The sequence below is a fragment of the Condylostylus longicornis genome, unplaced genomic scaffold (genome assembly GCF_029603195.1).
Source record: "Condylostylus longicornis isolate FDR11 unplaced genomic scaffold, ASM2960319v2 ptg000040l, whole genome shotgun sequence".
Taxonomy (NCBI): Eukaryota; Metazoa; Arthropoda; class Insecta; order Diptera; family Dolichopodidae; genus Condylostylus; species Condylostylus longicornis.
In genome coordinates, this window is record NW_026578009.1 from 5,476,493 (window position 1) to 5,502,822 (window position 26,330).

The window sequence follows — 26,330 nt, forward strand, 5'->3', positions numbered from 1 at the left end:
ATTATTATGTACATTTGTACATATAAATTATTTACAGAGTTATAATTTTGTTATTTTATCGTAAATAAAATTATCATATATTTTTTCACTAATATAAATAATAAGTATGACTAAATTGTAATTTACAACCAATTCCATTATACAATACCAATATTTTAATGTGTAAAATTAATCAATTTCAATTACAAATCTATATTGAAATCTACATTATATGAAATCTACTCTAATATACTTATTTGCAATAGTTTTGATATGAAAAAATAAATGGTTAATCTTTATAAAAATTATAGAATCAGGTATTTTTGTGCGTTTACTTAAGTTTTAAATTAAATAAATACAACCAATAAATATGTTTGAATATTTATTAAGTGTATAAAAAAAATTGTATTTATTTAATAGATAAGACATTGCTTATATTTATTTATATTGGATTTGTATAATTTTATTCACACATATGTATATATGTATACTTATTAAATAATATGTTATCTACCCTACTATCTCAGCTTTTTGATATCATACTTATATTTAGTATGTACTTACTTATACTTATACAAATTTATAATTTAGAAAGTTTCATTGTAATAATTACTTGTATTATCACTATTAATGTTATTAATATATTGTTATTGTTATTAGAAAAGAGATTATTATTAATCTACTATTAAGGTCTATGAAGTATTTAAAAATTTCATTTATAAAAATAATTATAGATATAAATTATTGAGAAATTTAATTTTTATATTGAATTCTCATGAAAATATATTGAAAAGTCTGATTTATTTAAAAAAATAATTTTTATTATAAAGTTTGCTTGGGACATACTTACTTCTTTCTTAATCAATATCTATTTCTTTTAAGCAGATATGTACATATATGTATGTATCTATATAATTTGTAATTAAACATAGTGAACAAATCCAATGTTTTTCAATTTTTCTCAATTGATTCAGAAATTTTAATAATGTTAAATGCATAAGTAATGTTAAATAGAATGGGTTTTCGCATAAATCCCCGATATTTTGTCTTATAAAAAATTATATTTTCATACAAACTATATACAGTGGAATTTCTATATCTCAAACTCTTCAAATTTCGGAAAATAATTTAATATAGAGAAAAGTTTGAGTTAGAATATTGAAAAATTGAAATTAATATTTCTAAATGTTAATTTAACAGATCCAAAACAGTTCGAGCTAAAAAAAAAAGTTCGTCTTATAGACAGTACGAGACAGAGAAATTTGACAAGCGTTATAATGAATTTTATTTGCTTAATTTTTTTTTATTCTACTTCGCTATTGGGAGGATCATACCGCTGAATGATATTGTAGATAACCATGAATCAGTTTCTTACGTCATTAAGTTTACTAATTGTTGAGACTTGCTTAATTTAAAGATTGCAAATATGTACATTTTTATTTAGGCAAAATAAATATTAGAGTATTGCATTAAATAATAGGTTTAATCACTTTAATTTTTCATTAAGTATGCTGAATGTAGCGCAGCATCAATTATAAAGTTTAATATTTTTGATACATTTCGTAGCGATTGTCAAATTTAATTGTGCATATAAATTATATAACTTAGTTTATGAATTCATTATTTATTGGTGAAGATTACACGTCAGTAGTAGTTATGAGTGCTGAAAAAGTGACAGGTGATTTACACAATATGTGTTTTAATTTAAGACTTAACAACTAAAGAAAATTGAAATTTCAGTTTCGTCATTCTTTTTTACAACAACAATGTATGTGTATGTGATTTCAGCGAAAACTGACGTGAAGCTTATTATATTTAATTTAATTATTCATTTATTTTAAGACAGTACATTAAGTAAAAGCAGTGCTGTTAAGTGATTTAAACCTTCATATTATGTTTACAAAACAATAAAATAATATTATAAATTCTAGTTAATATTTTTTTTAATAGTAGGTTTCTGTGGTTCTGAAAAAATAAAATTTATCAAAAATTTTTTACAATTTTCTATTTTCTAATAAAATCTATATATATATATATATATTATATACCTTTATATATATATTTATATTTTTTAAAATGACTGTGTAATTTTTTATATGTTATTATAATTTATTTATTATAAGGATTCTGCAATATTAATTCGATACTTCAAATGAATTCTTTTGAAAGCTTCTCTAGGTACTTATTGAAATTTTTTAATAAATAAAATTTACGTCTATTTCTAAAACTAAACGTATAATATAAATACTTGATGACTATAAATAAGTTATTGTTGACTATTTTTTAAAAATGAAAGCAAAGAAAAAAAAAATAAGAAAATAAAATTACATTTTATATTCGACAAACGTGCTTTATAGTTTATACAATTAAATCCATGATCAATTTTTGTTATTTTCTTAAGTACATACATATATATGTATGTATATATACAAAGTGTATAGTTATCGATAATTCCATAATATAATAAATGAATATCTAATTTTTTACTTTAAACTACATAAGCATTTCACAAAACTGAATCATATTTCCTAGTAATTATAAAATATTAATGAGGTATTTCCCTATTGGAATATGCCTAACAGCATTTAAATAATTCTATTTAAAATATTATAGAAATTTTTGAAAGTAAATAGTAATTTGTTTTGTAAGTTAGAAAAATTTTTGGAATTCAATTGTATTTGTATGTAATGCACAATAAAAAATTGGTCAATAATATAAGAATTTAAACTAAAATGTTCTTAAAATTTTAGAAGTTTTAAGAAATTTATTTGATATAATTATAGACATATTTTCAAACGCAATACTGCGAAACAATAATGATAATGATGCATTACCCACTTATATTCTTGACAGTTGTATAAAGTACTGGCTCCTATTTTAATTTTGTAGTAGCTATTGAGTTTATGAACACAAATTTTCTTGTTCATACATAGTAATTCTCTAAACAAAATAAATAAATTTTAATAAATTTCTAAAAAAAAATGCAGTAAGAAATTTTACTAAAATTATATTTTCTAACCTCTTTAATTTATCTTCAATCGGACAAGACGTTTTGAAAATGTAAAAAAAAAAAACAAAAGCAGTTCGGCTGATTAACTTGCACTTGTCACGATTAAATTTAAATATACATTTTTTTATTGTTAAGCTTGAAATGTTTATCAACACACTTTATTTGCAACATTTGTTTATGATTGTAAATAAAGCGCAGTTTATGATGACATTTATTGTTCAGAAGCAAATTGATGACATTTATTGCGATGTATTGCGTTTATGAAAAGGCCTTAGTAATACCTTGGGATAAATTACTCATTTTACATTTTGATTACTTGCAATTTTGTTTTAAATTGAATTTTTTAAAAAATAAATTTTGTTTTTGTTTCTTTTATTTAGTTCATGATTAGAAATAGTTTAAAAGTTTGGTTTTAATTATTAGAACGCAGAACATTCATTCTGTTCAATAAATAAGCATTTCTTTACCAATTATAATAAATCACTTATAATTAAGTAATTTTTAATTAATTTTATTATTACTCTCTTTTATTAGTAAATTCATATATGTACATTTAAGTATTTCAAAATTTAAAAATTATATAACACTTGCTTTGATACAGATTAATGGTTTGTGCCTTCCTCAATATTTTGAATTAATTAAAAAATTAAGTATTGACAAAAAAAAAACCCTCCAATCTCATTAAATCTAAATGATTACAAATGTTAAATAGAAAATTTACATTCAAATTCCAGTAACAAATTTTTTTTTAGATTTGTATTTTTGTATACGTACAGAAATCTGGATGAAAAATATACATATACGTACATACATACATTTTTTTAAATTATTTACGTTTCACATGTCATTGTCAGTACTCCCCCCCCCCCCCATACTTCACAAGCAATCTTAATTTCAGTTCAATTTTTAATAATATTTCTTTTAAGTTTCACAATATCAAAATATAGAAAACCGCAAAAACTATTAATCAATTAGATGTGAAGATCAATTTCATTATGACCTAATTAAAAGCATATATAAAATGTATACGTGAATATGTATGTATATATATATATGCAATCTATAACTAGTTATAAATAATTTTATGATTTTATAATGATTTTAAAAGATTCTGAATGACTCAGTGCATTCATATTAAATAGATAAATATGGAAGTTTTTAGTTTTATTTTATTATTTTTGAAGTTCACCAATAATTAGGCATTTAATTGTTATACAAAAATTTCATTTTAAAATTAATTTACCTGTTTAAAATTAAAAGATCCCTATAAGATAAAAATTTAATAAGAAGTTTGAAATTTGAAGTAAGAACCGATTTACAAGCAATTTAAATTCACTAAATTTTCTAAAATTGATAAATTTTTTAAGTATAGTTAAACATCTGATAGCAGCATTTTGTGCGTCTAAATGATATAATCGTTTTGGCTGTTCTATGCAATGTTAATTTGCTAATTGGGACTTGTTCTAAACAATTCGTCGGATAAAATTCACTTTTATTCTGACTGAATACGTTTAATAAGTTATTGTTGAATTTTTCTTTTGTATGAATATCTTGTCTACTTTAATTATAGGAAATTCCAGTATCAATTCATTTCAATGATCGGAACACCGTCCAAATTCAGGTATGCCAGTGACCTACCAATAGTAGTAATTCAAGCAATTCAATAGTAAAAATCATTTGTTTAGGTCATTTTTAATTTCATTTTAAATTTAGTAATTTTTTTGAAAAGCAAAAGTAGAAAATTCAGATAGTCCCTTTTTTTTGTTTTTCTGGGTTTTTGTCACGAAATATTAAAAATAAGCGGAATTTATTTTGTTGATTGTTATGAAGTTGTAATGAAATAACTCACACAGGTTCTTTTATCCGCTAATTATGAACTTTTATGAAAGAAAATTTAATTGTATTGACTATGACTTATTCGCTCTTCTCGATAATATTTTCTTTTAAATTCAAATATCTTAGAATTAATTACAGATTTATAGAAACTAAAATTATTTCAATTAAAAAAAAAACTTTTATTAAAATAATCAAAAATTATAATTTTACCATAAAATCAGAAAAACCCATACTTATTAGTTCTATATTTTATGATTATTTTTTGTATGAGTACTTGTATTATTGCCGAAATGATAACGTTTTTTTAAACAAATTACATGCATAAGTATGCGAAGTATCATTCAAATTATGACCATTTCCAAAAATTATCTATTAAGCTCTTTTCATGAAGGTGTTATAATCAGATTGTAATTTCGAAATTTTAATTAATCAATGTAGGAATTTAAAAAAAAAATAATATTCATTTCTTATACAAAACTTTAAAAGACCGACTTTAGAATTTATATAATTCCACTTTCTTTATGTATAAGTATATATGTTTATATATGTATGTATATGTACTTGCACGTTCTTGCATCATTATATATATACATATGTATACAACTATATTTTCCGCAGAATTTATGTTGCTACTCATCGTGTTGTTTTAGTTTCAAGTGCCTTCACAAAATAAACCTTACGCAAGTTTATATTTATTTTTTTTTTAAAACTAAAAGAAAAGAAAATGAAAACTTTTTCAACGTTATCTTAACCCTGTCATTCTTTTATGCTATGATATTTTACAAACACAAATATTATTAAATTACTATGTATGTGTGTGCAATGTACTCGTATTTTTTTGTTATCAATTATTTTTTTTTTTTAACCTGTATCTGATTAGGTAAAAGATAAAGTTTTCATTTTTAATAAAGAAAAAAGTGTGTTTTTGAATGCTGGGAATACGTAATTAATTTTTTTTTTTAATAAAAAGAAAAGGTTAAGAATTTTATTTTGTCAATTTTTTTTTTTTGGACTCTTTTGTAAAATTAATACAATTATTCTCTAATTAATAATAATGGAATGGTTCTTGTAAAGAAATTATTTTAGTACATGTACGCTTACTTTAGTATTTTATAAACCTAATAAAAATCATTGTGAATTTCGCTCTTATGACCATATGACACGAAGCGAGGTTGAGTATCTATCATAATATTCGTATACAATTTAAATTAGGAAAATTTTTTTCGTATTATATTCGAAATTTTCTAATGGTAGAAATTAAAATGAGAAACATCTAATTTTTGTTAGAGGCAATTAATTGAAATCTTCAAATTATTGCCTAAAGTATTGAGAAAAATTCGATAATGATGAGGCCAATTACCGAATTCGAATTGTTATAATCAGACTCATAAGCTTTCTACGTCTTCTGATTCTCTTACTTTTTTTGAATATTTCTCCTTCATTTGATTGTTCTACCGTAGTAGGCTTATTTTGTATATGTACACAGGGGCTTTAAGTCTGATTTCTAGTATTTTTCAATTTAGTTTTTCTTTCTTTTGTTTTTGTATTATTTGCAAATTTTCAATTTCCTTTTCTAAGTTAAAATGATCAATGTTCATAAATATTCTCAATTTGAAATTCTTTATTTAAATTAATTATTACTTCAGAAAATTTCATTCTATTCAAAAATAAGGATCTGATCAGTAAACAGTCAGATTCAATCACAAAAATAACGTCATATTTAATAGTTAATTTTTTTTTTTTTTAAATTTATCAAAAACAGACCTACTTACTGGTGATTTTGTATATGTGTGTGTGTGATTATGATTTGTATATAGATTACACAATTCATACGAATTGTTTGCTATCTTGGAATAAACACTTGAATTTTGTATCATTTTAAAATAATTTTTGCTATTTTATTGATAATTTATTTAAATTTTATAAATCGTACTTATAATTATGTAATGAATGTTAAGGTTCTGTGAATAGTTTTTCGATTACAGTAAATAATTTGTTTTTTATATAAAATTAATATGATTTAAATTGTAGAACATTAATCAAATCATTTTTCGAATTAAAGAAATTGTTATTCAAGAAAGCTACTAGTTTTCATTTTTAGAAATCTCTACATCCTGCGAAATCTATATGAGTTTTTTCACCTACACCTAAGAAACTTTAAATTTTAGATGTATTAGAAATGCATATCCTGTACTAAAATAGGAAAAAAATTTAAATTTTAACTCTTAACTTTCATTACCTATTGTTGACCTTCATTATTTTACGTGAAATTTGTTTTTTTTTTGTGGCCTTAATTAAGAAAGGAGAATACGTAAAATATTTTATTTTTGTTGTTATAAACCTTGGTAATCTTAGAAAAACTAGTTTTGCATCAAAATGGATCAAATATCCTTTTGTATGAGTTTAAATGAAGAAGTAACCGTAATTTGAAATCTTGAACATGATACTTAGATCCTTAATAGATTTTAGAAATATGGCCTTCAAGTGAGAAGTTGTTGAGGGAGTGAATTTGTTTTGTCCTCAGAGCCAGTCTTATGAAACTATCGGAATTAAATGTTTTGCCCATGGATTCATAGCTAAAATATGACTATAATAAGAAAAGGGACATTTTCTAAATAAATAAAGAAGGAAATTTTAATAAAAAATATTACATAATGTAATATATTTGTACACCACATAAAAATTATAATCAAAGAACACAATAAAATATGTATGTTTGTATGTAAAATGCATACAAACTTAAAGAACATACTTTAGGTTTGTATGTGCTTCATACTACAACATTCATTCTTACCTTCTTTAATCAACATCTTCTAAATGATATTACATAACATCTTTTCTTATACTTGAAACAAAAATTAAAATTTTATTTTTATTTTAATAAAATATTGTAAGTATTGTTAAAGAAAGCTAAGACCAATTGTTTATACATAAGCAATTGCAATTTTTTTAATAAGAACTAGAGAGAGGGGGAAAAAGAAGCAAGCTGCAGCTACCTTAATTAGGTTTTTAATTAAAGGCAGTTCACATTCTCGATTCATTTCATTAAAAACAAAAAAAAAAACTTATTTGTATATTTTTTAAGTATGTATACTAATCTCCGTTAGATCAATGTGCTCAAAATGTTCCCTAATTTATTTAAGTGGTCTCATCTTACATATATCCTATATTAATAAATATATTAATTTTTCAAATGTCCTTTTGTCGTTTTAGATTGTGTTCAAAATCAATTATTGCTTCTATAAGTACTTACATATTTTCAAATTTATTTAATTAAGCATTTTTATTAACTCCATTCCAATGAAACAAAACTTTAATTTTTCAAAATCTTCAAACGCATTTCCGTTTTCAATTAAAGTGAACTTTTATTTTTGCACCAAATTTTACGTCATGTAATTCTCCTATTTTGAGCTGTCGTCCAGTTTAATCTTAACTGCTTTTCAAATTCAAACAGTGACAAAATTGATACTTCAATTATTAAACACTAAAAAATTATAGATTTTTTAAATTATAAATTGAGTTTTATTGTAATTCCATTTCTTTTGCCATGTTAAATTTTCGAATATCTTGCAATTACAGATTATTTAGCTTGGAGTTTTGAAATGCACTACAATATAGAATTACATTCCAAATCTATAAATTTTCAAAAATACGAGTACCTCTTTTTTTTCGAAAATACTATAAATTTTCGAAAACAATCCAACTTTTCCAAAAAAGGTTATTTTCGAATATAATTATAGAATATTTATGAATCTAAGTCGAAAAATTTATAATGCGGTCGGTTATATTTTATGGACGTGTCAAATTTTTGTGGATCTTAATTGTAATCTCTTATGAAACATTCTTTAACGCTCTACAATATCCTTTAACTTAAACTTTAACTTACTTTTAAAGTTTGTTGATTTTAGAATTAAGTATTGCAGTTTTATATACCAAGTATTCACTTAATCTTTCAAATATTCTTATCCAATTTAATTTTTCTTTTAAGAATATACAAAATATTCTTTATTTAACGATCTTAAAAGGTCGTTAAATAAATATTATAAGAAGTTAAAATAAACTATTACCAAATTATGATTTTTCCTTTTTGTATATAAATTTTTTTTTTGGGTAATATTTTTAAGTATAAATGGCCTTCCGGCCAAAATAAAAATGTGGAAAAAAAGGCTTTCTTTTATTTTTTGTTTTTTACAAAAAAAAAAACTTTCTTGCAAATTTTTCTTAATCCAAGATATTTATTTTATTGTTGTTGTAAAACAAAAAAAAAAAAAAAACTAAAAGTTAAGAAATTAAACCTGTGCCCCCATAATCATAAAAATGTTGTTATGACGAAATTATAGATTATTCTCTTAATTTTATTAAATACAAAATCAAGTTGTCAGTGTTGCAAAACCTTTTTTTTTTTCATTATTATTCTGTACACGCGTATAAACATTAACATTTTCAAACTATACAAAATTTATTTCGTATATTGTGTGCATAAAATAATCCTTAAATTCTCACCCTTACACATCAAACATAATTTTTTTTTTTTAAATGTTCTAACAAATTTTTTATTTAAACTATTAGTTTTACTTAGTACTAGATTTTTTATTTTGCCAAATATGTATATATGTATTTGATTTGTACGTATCTCAAAGTAAAAAAATTCTAAAACAAATCATTATTATCAAAGCATATTTATAGGAGGAAAATAATTAAAAGGCTTACATTTTTTTTAAATATTTTCCAGCATAGTTATAGTTTTTCATAAAAATTTTTGATTATTATCATTAATATTCAAAGTCACAGCCCTAAAAAGTAGATATACTTACTCACTAATATTGAATCCTTAAAAAATGACTGAAATATAGTTTTTATTTTCACCACCCTGAATGTTTTATATGCCCTGTTTATTAATATTTTTTTCCATATCTACTCTATTTTTTTTTTATAAAAAAATTAGTTTAATATCAATTAGATTTAAAAAAAATTTTTTATAAAATTTTTAAATTCTTAAATCGTTCATTTATAATTCATTACTAGAGATGAGTTAAGCGTTTACTATTTTTGTTAACTGAGCAGTAAACTGAATTGCTGTTCAAATTGCACCAATTTAATTTTTTTAATAAATTCTTTATTAGATGTTTTGTTTTTTAATTAAAAAAATTACAAATAATTCTTTAACTAATATACCTGTTTTATTACCTATATATAGTAAAGCACTTTCCGACTGATATTTTATTGTTATTCTAGTAAAATAAAATTGTGATATCTGTTTTTCTCTTTTCAAACTACAATAAAAATGTAAAAAATTTTAAAAATAATTTTATTAAAATTTTTATTTATATTTTTTTTTTTTTTTTTTTCAAAAATGGCACATCAATTTTGTTGGTTGTCTTTTTATGTATAACGCAAATGAGTAGAAAATTTCTATTTTGCAATAAATTGGCAGTACGATTACAGTGTATGATGCGATTATGTTAATAACGAAATTCAACAATAATTACAACAATATACTGATCCTTATGAAATATTATATATTGTTGAATAGTGCACGTTATAACAAATAGAGAGCCGCATGTATATATATAGTTCGTGATCAATTGGTTGCTTATTGCTGAAAATATCTAGTACTCGTATGGTGTGTAACTTATTATAAAAACTGGCAATAAATATAAGTTGCACGTGCTATTTAAGCGTTTCGTTTTTGTTTTAAATGAAAATTATTTTTTTTTAATTTTGTATCTTTTTTTTTTTAAAATGTTTATTTAGATGTTTTCCAAATAAGAAAAAATTAAAACAAAATCCCGGAATTATATGTGCAAAATTTTGCCTCCCTTTTTAGATTTCTTTATATATTTAAATGTTTTTTCTAAATTTAAAAAAAAAATAAAGAAAACTTATTTTGGTTCAAGTTCAATAATCGAAAACCAAAAATTTGTTTGTATTTTTAATTTTTTTCTTTTTGTTTTTGGTGTTTATTTATTTATTTTTTTTTTTTACCTACATATGTATGTATATGTATGTGTATATAATTTAAATTATAATTTTAATTTAAATTGCATTTATTTGTGAGTAATTTTTTTTTATTTTTGTTTTATATACAGTGGAATTCGTTTGAAACAACTAAATAGAATTTTATTCTAATGTATGTACATAGTTATGAATTTAAGGATGAATTTTATATATTAGGATATAGAATATAAAATTTTGAGAAAATTTGGTTTAAATTTGTGAGTTAGCCATACCAGAAGGATGCCAGGGTTTAAGGATGCTAGAATTGGTAAATTCTTAAACGTCAAATTTTACAAAATCTGAGTTGTCTGAGTTTACGAATACTCTACTGCGTTTTTACTTTCAGTTAAAGCTTAAATTCTTAAACGTAGTAATTCAGTAAATAAATTTGATGTATTGAGTGACTATCCTTACGTTAAAAATAATATAAAAAATATTTTTTTTGTTAATTTTTAATATGTAAGTATAAAATTATTTTAAATCTAAAAAAAAAATTTTTTTTTTGTTTTGACGTTTACGGATGATCAAAATTCAAAGTCAATTACGGGTAAAAAGTTTACTACATTTCTGTCCGTAAAAGTTTTATACGTCAGACAGTTTGCAGACAGAAAACAAAATTTTGACGTTAAAGAATTTGCGGAATGTTCAATTAATTTATTCAATAGAGTAAATAATTTAAAACAAACAATTTTTTAAACTATACAATAAAATTAGCAATTTTAATATAGTGACAGTGCCAATAAGGAATAGAACACGTGAATGTAATTTCAAAATATTAAAAATTAATTTAATTTTCAAAATTAATTAAATATACAATTCGGTTTTTTAAAAGAATAAATGTATACGGGGTACAGGTTTACTATTTATAATAATTAATATTTAATATTGTAGTAGAATACATATTTTGAATAGTTTGGTTTTACATTAAAACTGTATTAAATTTGAAATAAAAATTTATTATAAATATAATAATTTTTTTCATTTTATATGTATATGTGATTTAAAATACTTTATAGTTTTAAATTAAAATTTTATCATTCAACCCAATTACTTTCTATAATATTTCCAAATTTTAAAAATGATTAAGTATATATTTTTTTTTCAAAAATTACAAGACCGCATATCGAATATTGATTTTTAAATTCTTAAAATATGATTTTTTAATTTATTTTTGCATTTATTTTTCTAATTCTTACATACATTCGTTAGGTAGCATATTTACATTCAAAGTAACTTAAAAATTACGCCAATATATAAAATTATTAAATTTTTATTACAAAACGATCAGAGTTCTTAGTTATTCAAAGTTAAAATTAAGGAAAAAATCTGATGATGAGTTTAAGATGGTAATTGTCGAAATTTTTGATTTTATCAACATCTTATTTTTTATATTATAAATTTTTAGTATCCGATATTTTTTATTATTAAAATGGTGTGCTAGTATGCCAATGTCTGTGAATTGAATAAAATTAACCAAGATTCAACGTGAAAAGATTTTATGTTATTCGTTTAATTTTATTATAGGTTAATCATAATACAATTTATTTTTATCTATATTTTATTTATTAAATATAATATTTAAAAAACAAAATCAAGATAATCGAATTTAGTGTGTAGAGGTATTCAAAATTTAATTGTATATAGAATTTTTCCTGCTTTCTACAAACGAATTTTACTGTGCATTTATTGTTTTTTTTTTTTTTTTGTTTTTTTCTTTCTTTAAAATACCAGAAACAAAAATAGTTAAAACAATTATACTGATTTACAAACAAAAACAAAAACAAACCGAACAAAAAAAAAAAAAATAACAAAAATTTATAGAAAAAATAATTTGTTTATTTTTTTTTTTTCTATACTTAATTATTTCTTTTTTTTTTATACATGGGTAAAAAAGAAATTCCTTGTAAAACAGAAACAACTAATTAGGAGATCACACACTCTTAATTTGCTTTAGTAGAGTTATATAGGACTCACTTTTAGTATAAATATTTTTGCCAACTGTGATCACATAAATGTAAAAATGCAGCGACGTGACGGCAGAGATTCGCGCGAAGGAAGAGATAGACACTCTAGGTAAGCTAAAAATAAAAAAAAAAAAACAAATAAAAAGTCAAAACAAAAACAAAATTCTATTCAAACATGAAGATCTTTTTGTTTTATGTTTTTTTTCTTTCCACTGTTTCTTTAATTTTTTTTTTCTGTTTGACGACGAAAAAATACTTAAGATTTGCAATTGAATTAAAAAAAACCCGATTTTTCGTTTTTTTTATTCAACAAAAAACCAAAAATACCCGAAGAAATCAAAATCATTTTATTGTTTCCAATATTTTGAGTGAAAATTTTGTCTTTTTTTTTTTTTTTTTGTATTTTAAGAAAATTCAACTTTTTTTTTCTTCCTTCTTGATTTAATTTTGTTCATTACTCTTGTATTGATTTTAGAAAAATATTTTATTTGGTTATTCTTTTGTTCTTGTTTTTTTTTTTATCGATTTATCTTCGATATTAAATTTAAATTTAAAATTTTCTAAAATAGTGTAAAATTAATTCAAATTTTCGGAATTAATTAAAATTTTTATTTATACATATAAGAGGTAAATATATACAATATAATTTTGTTGTTGTTAGCTAAATATGATAAGATTTAAATAAAATTCTATAAATTAAAAAATTAAAATTTAAAATTTCAATAGACCAAACAACATTGTGAAAAGGGTGCAATAAATAAATTAATGTGAAGTTTCTATATATGTATAATACATTCTATATGAAAACGCTAATTAAAATCTTTCATTTTTACAAATTACATATGAGGCTTTCAAAAAAAATATGAAAAAAAATAAATAAATTAAATAAAAATTGTCCTTACGTGTTAGTTGGTGTAATCAAATAACTTACACTTGCATTTTTCACATCTTGTTAAAAATTAATCCATTTCATTTCACTAATATTATACTATATAGTATTTGGCACAGATTGGAAAGGCTATATTCAATAAAATTGTTTTTAAGCACGACAATTCAAAAAGAAATTTTTGTTAAATGCAATTCAAAAATCTATGCAAGTACTAGAGGTGGCACGGGGAAAAAAATGGTTTAATTGGTGTTCTACTTTAAAATTCATTCTGTTAATTTATTCTTTTTTCTATGAAATTGACTACAAGTACTTTAAGTATGTATATATGAAAATATATTTAAAATTTTTGTTATATTAATAAACAAGTAATTGTTTTGTTCTTATTGTTATACTGTTAGATCGAATTCCTTTGACAATATTTTATAGATAAAACGACTATAATTTGAAGATTGGACACAATTTGTACTCCTTGAGTGTGTTTTGTGTGCTTAAATCACAATATTAATATGTATAAAAGTCATTTAGATTTAATTTGCATGTACTTATATATTTTGAAACAAAAAACTTTAAAGACGAAATCCACAGTATATATACCCGCATAAAATGTTTCAAACTCTTGAACTAAATGACATAAAGCTTTCAATGTGAAAATTGCACTCTTATTTCGAGATTATACTAAATGGATATATGTATTATGTTAAAGAAATGTCGAATTTAAAATTAAGTAGGTAAATTAAGCAATCTGCACTTTTAACTGAAAACACATTTAAAAACGTCAAAACCCCTATAAATATTAAAACATATAGCACAATAGTTATAAAAATTCTTGTCAATTTATTTATACATACGCACAGCTTTAATCGTAATTGTGTTTTAATGCTTTCACAATAAATAAAATATTTATAACGTACCATATATTTCAGTAGGTGTTAGGCACTCAATGTCAAAATGCTCCTATAAATGTCGCCTTAAATGCGTTGATAATTATACTTTTGAAAGTACTTGAATGTAAAATAAATTTTTTTATGTTGTAACAGTATTTGCTGGTTCGACTAAAAGACTTTTTATAAAATTTACACTAATATATTTTTGAGAAATAACTATCTTTCAAATTTAATTAAATTTAATAAAATATTTATATAATGGAAAAAATCATAATTCCCAATGGAAGAGTGAAAAAAAAAATATTTAACATGGTCTACAATCGCCTACTTACCCTACTACGCTATAAAAATAGGGCAAGTCTTGTGTAATATAAAAATTAAGTCGATTAAAATCATAAAATAGCATTTACCTCAAACAAATTATAATTCTAAATCTTGTTTGAAGTTTAATAAATAAAAATAGCATCTTATATCCAAATACATATCTATACATAATTTTCTTATTACGATAAAATTTTGCATAAATTTCGGATGAACTTTGAAGCAACTATTTTCATAAGTTTTCCTTGCATAAGGATTGAATAAGGGTACCTTTTTTGATAAAAGAACGATTGATTACTTTTATATTTTTGCTTTTATAACAAGTAAGGCAGAGCTTTTCTGCTGAGGTAATAGCGTAATACAGACGTTTTGTAAATTATGAGAGACAAGAGCTCAAGAGTGCAAAAAAAAGAAGTTGCTTCATTATTCGATGTACAAACTTTTGCTTATGAACAACTTTCAAGACTTGGTAAGTGATGAGGGACTCATTAATATTTGGTGCAAGAAAAATAACTTGCTTATAGTACGACCTTTTTGTGAACAAAATTTCATTTTTCTTGTTTGAAAGCTATAGAAGTTTTGTAAATTGACGAACGGTCCGTTCCGACTGAAATTATAAAAGTTATAGGCACTTTTTTTTTTCTAATTTTCGTTTTTGAAAAATGTGTCAAAAATTTTGTGCATTTTTTCTTAGTTTTTTCCATTCTTAGTACCATTTTTGCTGATATGATATTCTGCATAGTGTCCTTTATAAGATTCAAGAAAAAAATAAGATTTCATAATGTTATACTTTTCGGAAAACAATCAAATTACTTCAATAACAAAAATTCATAATATGTTAAAAATACCATACAGTATAACATTCAAAATGGTAAGAAAATAACACAGTTCCATATAATTGAAATACTAATTTATGGTCTTCTATTTAACCTTCAGATGACCTTGAAATTTTTACGTATTTCTAAATTGTTTTTTCAATTTATTCTAAAAGTTTCAATTTTTTGTTTTTAAATAATTAAGTTTTATTTTTTAAGATCCTTTTCGTCCTTTAAGCGTGTTCATCGTAATAAATGCTGCTGATCAAAATTTATTTGAAGAATTATTGCTTATTGAAATGTGAGTTCCAACTTTTTCAATCTAATCACTATAATTTTCGAAATTTAAACTCAAAATTTCAAATTATTTACAAAATAACACATAAACATGCATTAATTACGTTTAAAGAAAACCTTTAAACTAGGAACTAAAAAATTTACTATTAAAAATTAATTATTTTTATTAGCTTCTGGCGGAATATTTCTCTTTTTTGTGACATTATTTTCTACTTTTCTCTTTTAGACATTACACGAACCTTTTGTTTCGTGTTTGTTATGTTTTATTTTAGTAGCATATTGCAGTAAAAAATGTTAAAGACATTTATTGAATTGCACACACTTCATTCAATTTGTTATACTATATTTATATTTTATATATTTGTTATACTTTATATGTATTTTATATATATGTATATATACATTCATGTATGTATGTATACGTACATTTAAGATATTTTTATGTGGGCAAATTCAAATAATAACAATACTCGTATAGTTCTCATATATTTGTGTGTGCATATGTTGAAATGATAGGAAAAATATTTATATAGTTTATATATTAAGTTATGTACTTATTTACTTCTACAATACAATTTATATATATACAACTGAACATGTGCATATCAACATAATATGTGTATGCATGCATGTTGTATATTGAGCAACAGTTGACAGAAAAATTGCGATATTTATCATTATCTTCCTCCTACTATAACATTGAAAGTTAAATTCAGTATATAAAGCGATTTAGTTTTTTTTTTATTATTTTTATTTTACTTTTCTAAATAGAATTTGTTGCCTTGTAACCTCTTTTTCTTTATTTAAGTATATGCAATTATTATACCTTAAAATTTTACTAAATTTTTTTTGTTATAAGAATATATACTGAAATTGAGAATTCGTTTTATATATTTATTTGCGAAATATGAGCATATGAGCATTTTTAAAAATATTTGTTTTAATGAAGAACCCAATATTGTTAGAGTTTAATAATTAACCTCTGAAACGTTGACATATATAAAATAAATTCATAAAATAATCATTTTCAAATTTATAACAAATTATAATTATTAGTGTACATGATGAGGGCTCTCTGTTTTAAGCGAAATACACCTGATACAAGTGATACACCGAAATACATGGTAAACTCTATGTCAACCTGAAAAAGCATCTGAACTTAAATAATAAAATTTAAACTTTTAATTTTAGGGTGTGCAACAATAATTTAATAATTTGAGACAAGGAACTGTTCATATATTACATGACCATACATTTGACATTATTTAAGACCCCCTTTTATATGTTCAGTATAAATTGAATTAAACGTAATCGGAAGAAGAATTTTAGTTAACTAAAACTATAAAATTTAAGAACCGTAATCCAAATTAATTAATTAAAAAGCTCACCAAAATATTTTTTGGTCTACAAAATCGTTCTTGTTTTCTCTACACGTACATATAAAATATTTTTAATTTTTAACTGGAATAAGTGTATTAAAGTATTATTTACATTAAGTATATATGTATATAAGTTAAATCTATATTTCAAGAAACGAGGTAATTCAAATATGCTACTAAAAATAGTTATTTAATTATTCAGAGAAATAAAATCAATAATTTTCATTTGAAAAAATTCTCTTATTACCGCATGTAATTTTACATAAATTTAGGATGAATTTTAAAGTAATAATTTTCATAAAAGTTATTCATAAATATTAAATAAAGTATAAATATTTTTGATATTTAGATCTAATAAAATAATATTTAGATTAAAGAATTTAGATCTAATAAAATGAAAATCTATTAAAATATTTTGTGGAAAATTATTCAAGAAAAATTACTTTCTTACTAATTAGAGAGTTTTTCTTACGGTAGGCTAGTCACCTACCTAGTTAACTCTATGACGCTATGAAACTAGTGCGTGATATCATGCACTAGCCCTATGCTCCTTCTAGGAGTGAATAAAGGAAAAAAAAAGAGAGTTTTTCTAAAATACTTTTGGAAATATTCTAAAAATGAAGTTCTTTTCGAGTTCGTCAAAAAATGTTCCCTAAAATGGAGTTCTAGCACTTTAAATTTAATTATTAATTTTCTAATTTTAGAATTCAAGAATTTTAGAATTATCTGCATTTAATATAAAAAAAATTTATCTTAAATTAAATTAGAAAAAAAAATACGTGAAGCAACAGTTCTGGAGAAATGCAAGAAATCACTATCCTTCTTTTGTTTTTTTTAATTATATTACAAATTATATTAAAACGTGATTGAAATGACTATGTACTTAATCCTCTTATAAATGAATTTTCTTACTTATAATCTAAATTTCATTTCAATAATTACATTATACAACTTAATCGTCTAAATTTTAAGATGAGATTTTAAAATTCTTAAATTTATGTAAAATTAAGATTTATAGAAAGTTTTAATTGCATAAATTATTTCCTAACTAAATTCCGAAAATTATTCGATTAACTTCATTCAAATCCCGAAAATGTTCATAACTATACTGTTAAGTATTTTAAAAAACAACACACTGTTAACTATTTTAAAAATGTGCCAGATTGTTGGCTAGTATAACTATATGCTTTTTTTTCACCTACATTTATTAAATGAATAAAAGTAGAATATGATAAAAATAAATACAATTATTTTAATGCAAAAACCAAGATATACAATTATGTAGCTTAGATGGCTGGCTTCTATTTTTTAATTAAATATTTTTCCTATATTATTCAGATTATTTTTTCAGGCTTTATTCATAAAATCACGTTTCACTTGTGTGTATGTCATATTTTCTTTAATATTTGAGATTATTCTTTTAACAAAACTGTTATATTGTATACATTTAAACGTTTTGTGCAAAATGAACTGATTTTTTACATTGAAATTATTTAAGTCCAAATATAACTGAAATTAATATTTAATAAACTTATGAATTTAGTTTAATTTGATTTTATACTTACGAATTTTTATGCCAATAATGTTACAATAATTTTGTATAACGTTTACTTTCATTACTTTTTGAAACATTGACTCTCTAAAAATTTGTCTGGCTTATTTTTTTTTTTCTGAAAACCTTAATGAAATTTGACTACAACTGAAATTTTTATTTTCCGCTATGATTTCAAATGATATCTTGTGGAACTTCCGGATATATTCCGATATTTCCGTTTGTGAAAGTGAATTAAAAAGGCTAAATCACATCATGTGAGAGGTCAATTGACTAATTCGTTTTTCGAAATTATTCAAAAGTCTACTACGTGTATGTATATTTCAAGTCTATTTAATTTATTTTGTTATTATTATTTCAATGGTTACTATAAAAAATTGTGAATACAAAAACAAAATTACTTTAATATTGCTTTTTCGGAAAATTATATTAAATATCTTTTATAAAAGATTTACTTAATTAAATCTTCTGTAATAATCAAAAAGATTTTCGAACAGAAATAGCTTTTATGTTTAAATTTTATTGTATTTAAATAATCTACCTAAAATATTTTATGAAACACAATATTTGCGTTCAATTTAACATTTTCAAACTACTCATGAATGTCCAAAAGAGAGCACAACTACACTGCCACAAACAAATGCACACCGGCAACCTATGCAGAATTCCTTCTGTAAAATTTAAATAGAATATTTGATTTACAGTGAATAGAGTACGTGTTTATAATTATACGTGATTAAACATTATAATATTTGAAATGCTTATTGAATTGAGCTTTGAATAATAAAAAATTGTAAAAAAAGGAGGGTTATGGCAAAAAAGTAAAAGTTTTACTCATATATAACGAAAAACTCATATATATACAGTTCCAATTTACAAAAATTTTCATATAAACTCATGGGTAGTTTGAACATGTAAATGGAACGCAAATGATATAAGCACACACAAAGGTGTGACATTTATAAAATTTTTGAAGGAATGTTTCATTAAATATTGTAAAATTAAAAAAAAAAGAGAAAGATAACTGTAATTCTCTTCTGTTTTGTAATGTCGAATTTAAGATTTATACTAAATTAATATGTTAATTATTTAACGGTGTTCACTGTTAGCCAGAATTTAATTCAGGAACATGTCTAACATTATAACTCTGTTCAAATAAGTAATTTGGCTTACAAAACAAGTAGTTCTCGTATAAATTATGCTTGGTAAAATTTATTTACATACATTTTTCTAGCGAATAAGTAAACATGTCGAACTTTTCGTATTACTTTAACTTAAAAAATAAAGTAGTTTTCGATCAATTTACTATTTTCTATTTATATCAATTTTAATCTTTGTTTTTCTTTTTGGTTTGGTACTCACTTATAATTTAAAAATTAAGAATATTTTTTATATTTATAAAGCAGCTTTATTTTATTATAAAATAAAATTATGTTCATTTTATTTTTTACTCAAATTTTAACATTTTTATTTTAGTTTTGTACTCACATTAACAAACATAAATAATTAACACTGAAATACACAAGTAAAGTTCACTTGTTTCTTATATGTCTTATGGTAGGGCTTTTAAACATTTTTCAAAGTTTCTGGTTAAATTTGGAAAAATATTGGTAATGGTTTTCAAAAAATACGGTATTTTTGATTTAAATAAATTATATCTCACATTTTCTTATTTCAGAGCAGATTTAGATTTGCTTTAAAACACGAATCCTTTTTCATTATTTCTGATAAAAAATTTTTTAAAACAAAATATTGCTAAATCTTAAATATTTAAGACGGCATTTTCTTTTTTACAATATTAACCACTCTGTTTGTAATGCTAAGAAATACCCGTCAGAGATATAAGAATGTATATGTGCATGTACATTTATATTCTTGTTTAGGGTCGAATTCTGATGTCAAATTTCAAAATTTATCTCAAATTAATTACGTGTTAAGGATGAAAATTAATGTTATCCAAAATATTGATAGAGTGTGTAAAATAAGGCGTACATTTATAAATATACATTATATATTATAATATATAAACATGATACATATACAATCAACCTTATTAAACCAGACAAGCCGTGCATAAAAAAATGTGAGGTAACAGAGTTGCTACTCTACCAGACGCACGTTTTATTTACGCATTTTTTAAAAATTTCACATTTATTTTCACATTTGATATTTTGCTGTCGACATAGATCTAAAAAAAGCTCTAAATCGAAGAAACGGAGCTTTACATCTTGTAAATATAATTAGATATAATTGTAATAGCAATATTAATTATCAAAATTAACGAAATTACTTAAATTCTTTCATGTTTCATTTAAAATTTTCAATAAATCTAAAAAAACATGTAGGTCGATTAAAACAAATTAAAGTAATTGCTAAATCCATAGGGTTCAATTTATCATTTATGCTCCTATATTTCAAGTTCATTCACGTCTTTCAAAAACCAAAATTATTTAAAAGACGTCTGTCTCTTTCTAATTTATTCTTTGTCGATTATACTTTTGTCTGTCACTGTAGTTTATTTAAAAGCGATTTTCAAACTTTTTGACATTTGAAAATTTCGAGTTTCGCTTCATCTGACGCGACGTGACAAAAAAGTGACAGTCACAAATTTGATGCTTCTAATAAATTAAGGCTCAATATGTTTATTATATAAAAAAATAAATAAAAAAATAGCATTGAAAAAAAAATTTGAAAATCATTTTTCGATGAAAAGTTTTTTGTCAAAATATTTTTATTTTTTATTCTAAATTCAAAATTAATCAAACAAATATAAATTATAAAATAATTTTTTAGTATTGTTCACTTTTATTTATTTTTTTATTTTCTCTTAGTAGTGGAGTTCAACCAAGTAGTTCATCAGTTACTGCTGGAGGTGGAGGAGGAGGAGGAAATTCTAGTGCAGTTAGAGTTACCGGAATAACAAGCAATATGTATTCTGGACGTCATTCTGTAAGCTCCTCTTCCGGAGTTCTTATGGTTGGACCAAATTTTCGTGTTGGAAAGAAAATTGGCTGTGGTAACTTTGGAGAATTGCGCTTAGGTGAGTTTTATTAATTTTTTTCATATTAATTTAAGAATTTTTTTTTGATTAAATTAAATATTATAATTTTTCGATATATTTTTTCTTATCTTCATGTGTATACATTTGTATGTTTATAATAGGTGTATGTACATAATTATGTATAACAAATGAAAGATTATGCTGATTTTGATAATTTCTGAATATGTTAGACACTTGGTTAATATAGAGATGGATCTATTCTTTTCATCTCTCATGCTAGAAAGCATTGTACAAAGTATTCTCTCAAGACCTATCCTTCTGACAAATTCGAATATCTTCGGGGTATCAATTTCTTTCAATTTCCCATAGAGTTTCTTCTTCAATCTTCAATCACCGATAACTTATATCGAAATCTTTTCAATTTTCCACTAATTTTTATTTTTATGTTAATCCAATAAGGATTGCCATTTTTATTTTTTGTTAAAAGACAATAACTAGCTTTTACATATACATATACACTTTTGTACAATTTAATTTATATTTTAACAAAACTTCTGAGTGGAAACTAAATTAATAAAAACAAATTAGCCAAATTTGTCTGATTTTCCGTATTTTGAGTTCTAAACATACTATTTATTAAATATCCTTGAGTGCCCGATTTTTTCCCTTTATTGATTTTTCTGATAACAACGCCTAAAATATTTCGCGTCTAATTTTGTTTTAATTAAAAAAAAAAAGGTCTTAAGGTATTAAGTATCAGATTACATTTTCGGAGTCATGGTATTCAACTTTAAACGTTTAGATTTTTGAATTCTTGCCTATTAATAAAGCAGGTAACCCAATATTTTCTAACTTCATTTGGAAACGAATTTTTATCAATTGCAATAAAATTTTTCTATTATAAAAATTATCTTAGTAAAAATATTTCTAATTTAATAACTTTTGACTAAAATTTTTTTTTTGCATGAAATTTTCCATTTAAACAAAAGTATACATCGACTGTAACCATATAAAAATTATAGCCTATTGATCTAAAATAAAAATTTACACCTTTTTTTTATACTCATAGCAACTCTTCAATTTTGTTTTTTTTTTGATTTTTTTTTCGTTGGCTTATTAAAAGACAGATTAATAAGAGATAAGACATAAAAAGCTCAATGACTTCAAATTGAATGAAATGTCCGTAAACAATGTAGAAAATGTACAAATACATAATATATATATATATATGTATGTACATAATGTAGTAGAACATATTGGCAACCTCTTTATATTTATTTAAAGTGTAACAAATGCATAAATATCTTATGTACTACATAAGTATATTCATTGACATATACGCAAACATAAAAAATTTGTTTGTATGGAATACATACATACATACATTTATATATGTATAACTACAATACACAATTATTTTTTAATGTTTACTTAAAGAATTCTCTATATTATTGAAGGTAAATGATTTTTTCTACGTAAAATTTATTGAAACACTTCAATAAACAATTTTCCTATTTAATAATAATTAAAAATTGTGTGTATAATAAATAAAAAAATATACAAAAAAAAAATTTATAAATTTTTGTAATAAAATTTAGTCATCTGAAAAACTTTTTTCTTTTTCATTTTTTTCTTTTATAATGCTTAAAAATCCATTTGGATATTTGCATAATATTGACTTGAATTTAATTAACTTTTGGCGTATAGCTGTACAAAAATCTACTAAATGCCACTGAAAATCTGTTGAGTTTTAAATAACATTTACTGTCATCATGAAATTTATTAAAAGGAAAAATTGGTATGCAAAATCTTTTCAGATGGTTTTATTAAATTCTATTTGATTCACAAGAATAAATAACTTGAGGGTTTTCACAACTCTGCAGTTTTTTATAAAATTCTTAGAATTTTCTATTAATCTATTTGCAAATTTAAATATTTTCATTCGGATAATTCAAATAATAATAGAATGATAGTTATTGAATTTTTGAATAACCCCACTTTCTAAAAAAAACCATAAATTGTATGTAGTACCGAAGCAACATCGGCATATATTCTATTTTCATATTAATCAGTAAGGATCACTATTATCAGTATCAGAATTAATCAGTTAGAATCACTTTTACACAAAATATAAAAAAGAAACTATAATTGGAAATATAAAACTTGAACAGGAAGAATGAATATATATTGTATGGAAGCGTTACATTTACATGCGGAGCTCTGCTTTAAACTAAAACGCTCGAAATTCTCTTGGTAGATTATAGAATTAAGAAAAAACCTAAAATAAATTCGCATTAAAATAAATCAACACATTTCCAATTGAAATCATTTGTAAACAAGCATGGATCGTGTCAACTCTGTTATACTCGTACCTCTATGAAAAATATTTTCTAAGGATCATTACGTATATACAGTACATCTTTTTTACTGTGTATTTGCATATTATCTATTCACATTGTTCTCTTAATAGTTCATTGTTTATTGCCTATGTTATTTTCGTACTGGAAGTAAGTAAGTTGCTATTTTCATGTCTTTAATATCATTTTAGGGCCTTAAGGAGATCGTTACTTTGCAAGGCTTGAAAGTAGATAAAAAGTTTGTTCTGTATAAAAAGGTTTCTTGCCAAAATTTATTTGTTTACATTAAATTTTAGCTTTCTATGAAATTATATAAACAAACCCGCAAACGGACAAACAGAATGAATCTAATCAGCTTTCAATTTCTTTTAAATATTGTTGTAAATTTGCTGAACGATGTTTCTAGAAAATTGATTTAAATTGATTCCTCTTTGTAAATTTATAGTCTACGATGATTTTTGAAATAAAATTTGCACCTTTAAAGATTGTATATCGCATACATACATATGTATATCATATTCCTTTATCCTTGAAAAGCACGTGTGCAATTAAATAATTTTCTTTAATAATTTGAGAAACAATATTAGAAGATAAACTTATACAAAATGCTTATCCGCGTTTATTTAATCTAGTAATAAAATGTATGTATAAGTGTTCAAAATTGTTATTATTTTTCATTAAGCTAACCTATAGCTAGCATGACTAACTATAATTTTCATTGTTTTTCTTCCTTCTTTTTCTTTACTTTTCAATTTTTTCGAATAATTCTTTTTTAACTACAACAAATCTTTAGCGAAGGTTTTCCTTCTTCTATTTCTTTTTTTTTATTATTTTTTTCAATGATATAAGAGGATATATGTTCTATATGGTACATACATATTTATACATACACATTTATATCTTATGTACAATAAAATATTATAAAATGTTCGTATGTATGTTTTTTTTTTGTATCTTATATACTTGTACTTGTACATTTTTAGTATGAATAAATGACCTAAACAAATCAATAATCGATTTTAGGTAACATACCGAGCTTATATACGAGCTTTTTGTACATACAAGTTTATTATTCACATATCTATATTGCGATTTATAGATGTTTGTATATGAATATAAAATTTTAGTATATATATATTTATATCCATATCTCTTTTATATCTATACATGCATTTGTTGAAATTTTATAATATAAGTAAATATAATTCGTTATTTGGTGTTGAAAGAGTCATCATATTTTTTTTTTTTTGCTTATTATTTTATTATTATTTTACATGCGTGTATATGATGTATGTTTATAATATTTTCCAGCGGTATTATTAGAGATAATTAGGAACTAAAAGTAATTTATATAGTACCTTCAAAATTTTTAAATTAGACCACATAAAATTCTTATAAAACTGAACTTGTATTTACTTGTATATGAATAAATTTTTTTAAAAGTTCTTTTATTATACAAACATATTTATATGTATAAGTATGTACATACATAATTCACATATTGTATGAATGTATGAACATGAATGATATATTTGTGAATCGGGAGAAGGGTCAATCGAATTGAATGAGATACAATTAAAGAGGTCACAATTGTAATGCCAAAATTCTTCAATGAGTTCAAAAGGTTCAAAAGAATTGGATATTGATAAAATCATATGCAATAAATAAAAAAAAAAAAAGAAGAAAAAAAAATAGGAAAAGGCTTGCCAAATATTTAATTAATTATGTTTCATTAAAAAAAGCAAAGAAATTTTTTCTTTTACTTTTTTTTTTCTCTTAAAAATTGTTTACATTAGAGTTCGATGTTTTTTCTCATAAAATCTATTATAGGAAATAGATAATAAAAGTTTAAAAATTTTCAAGTTTACTGTTTTAAACTGTACATACATATGTATGTTTGTAGATAATAAAGAAGAAGAGAAATTGTATTTCAAAGAACTTTACAAAAAACAAAAAAAGAAAAAATCAATAAATTTTCGCTAAATTTGTTTTCTGATTTTTCGGAGAAGGGAACATTCGAGAAATTTCTTAATTTTTTTCGTAATATTA

General features: G+C 22.7%; 1 protein-coding gene across 18 annotated transcripts in view; it reads left to right on the forward strand.

The window, feature by feature from the left end:
* LOC129609873 (casein kinase I) overlaps nt 1-26,330 on the forward strand; it is a 55,336-nt gene that overhangs the window by 4,484 nt on the left and 24,522 nt on the right. For all 18 annotated transcript variants that reach the window (XR_008697042.1, XM_055522037.1, XM_055522044.1 and 15 more), the window contains exons 2-3: nt 12,717-12,895; nt 21,755-21,963. Coding sequence is in view for 17 of the 18 variants with exons in the window: in XM_055522037.1 (XP_055378012.1) it covers nt 12,843-12,895; nt 21,755-21,963 (262 nt within the window). In the remaining variant the exon portion in view is untranslated. The remainder of the gene's footprint in view (nt 1-12,716; nt 12,896-21,754; nt 21,964-26,330) is intronic.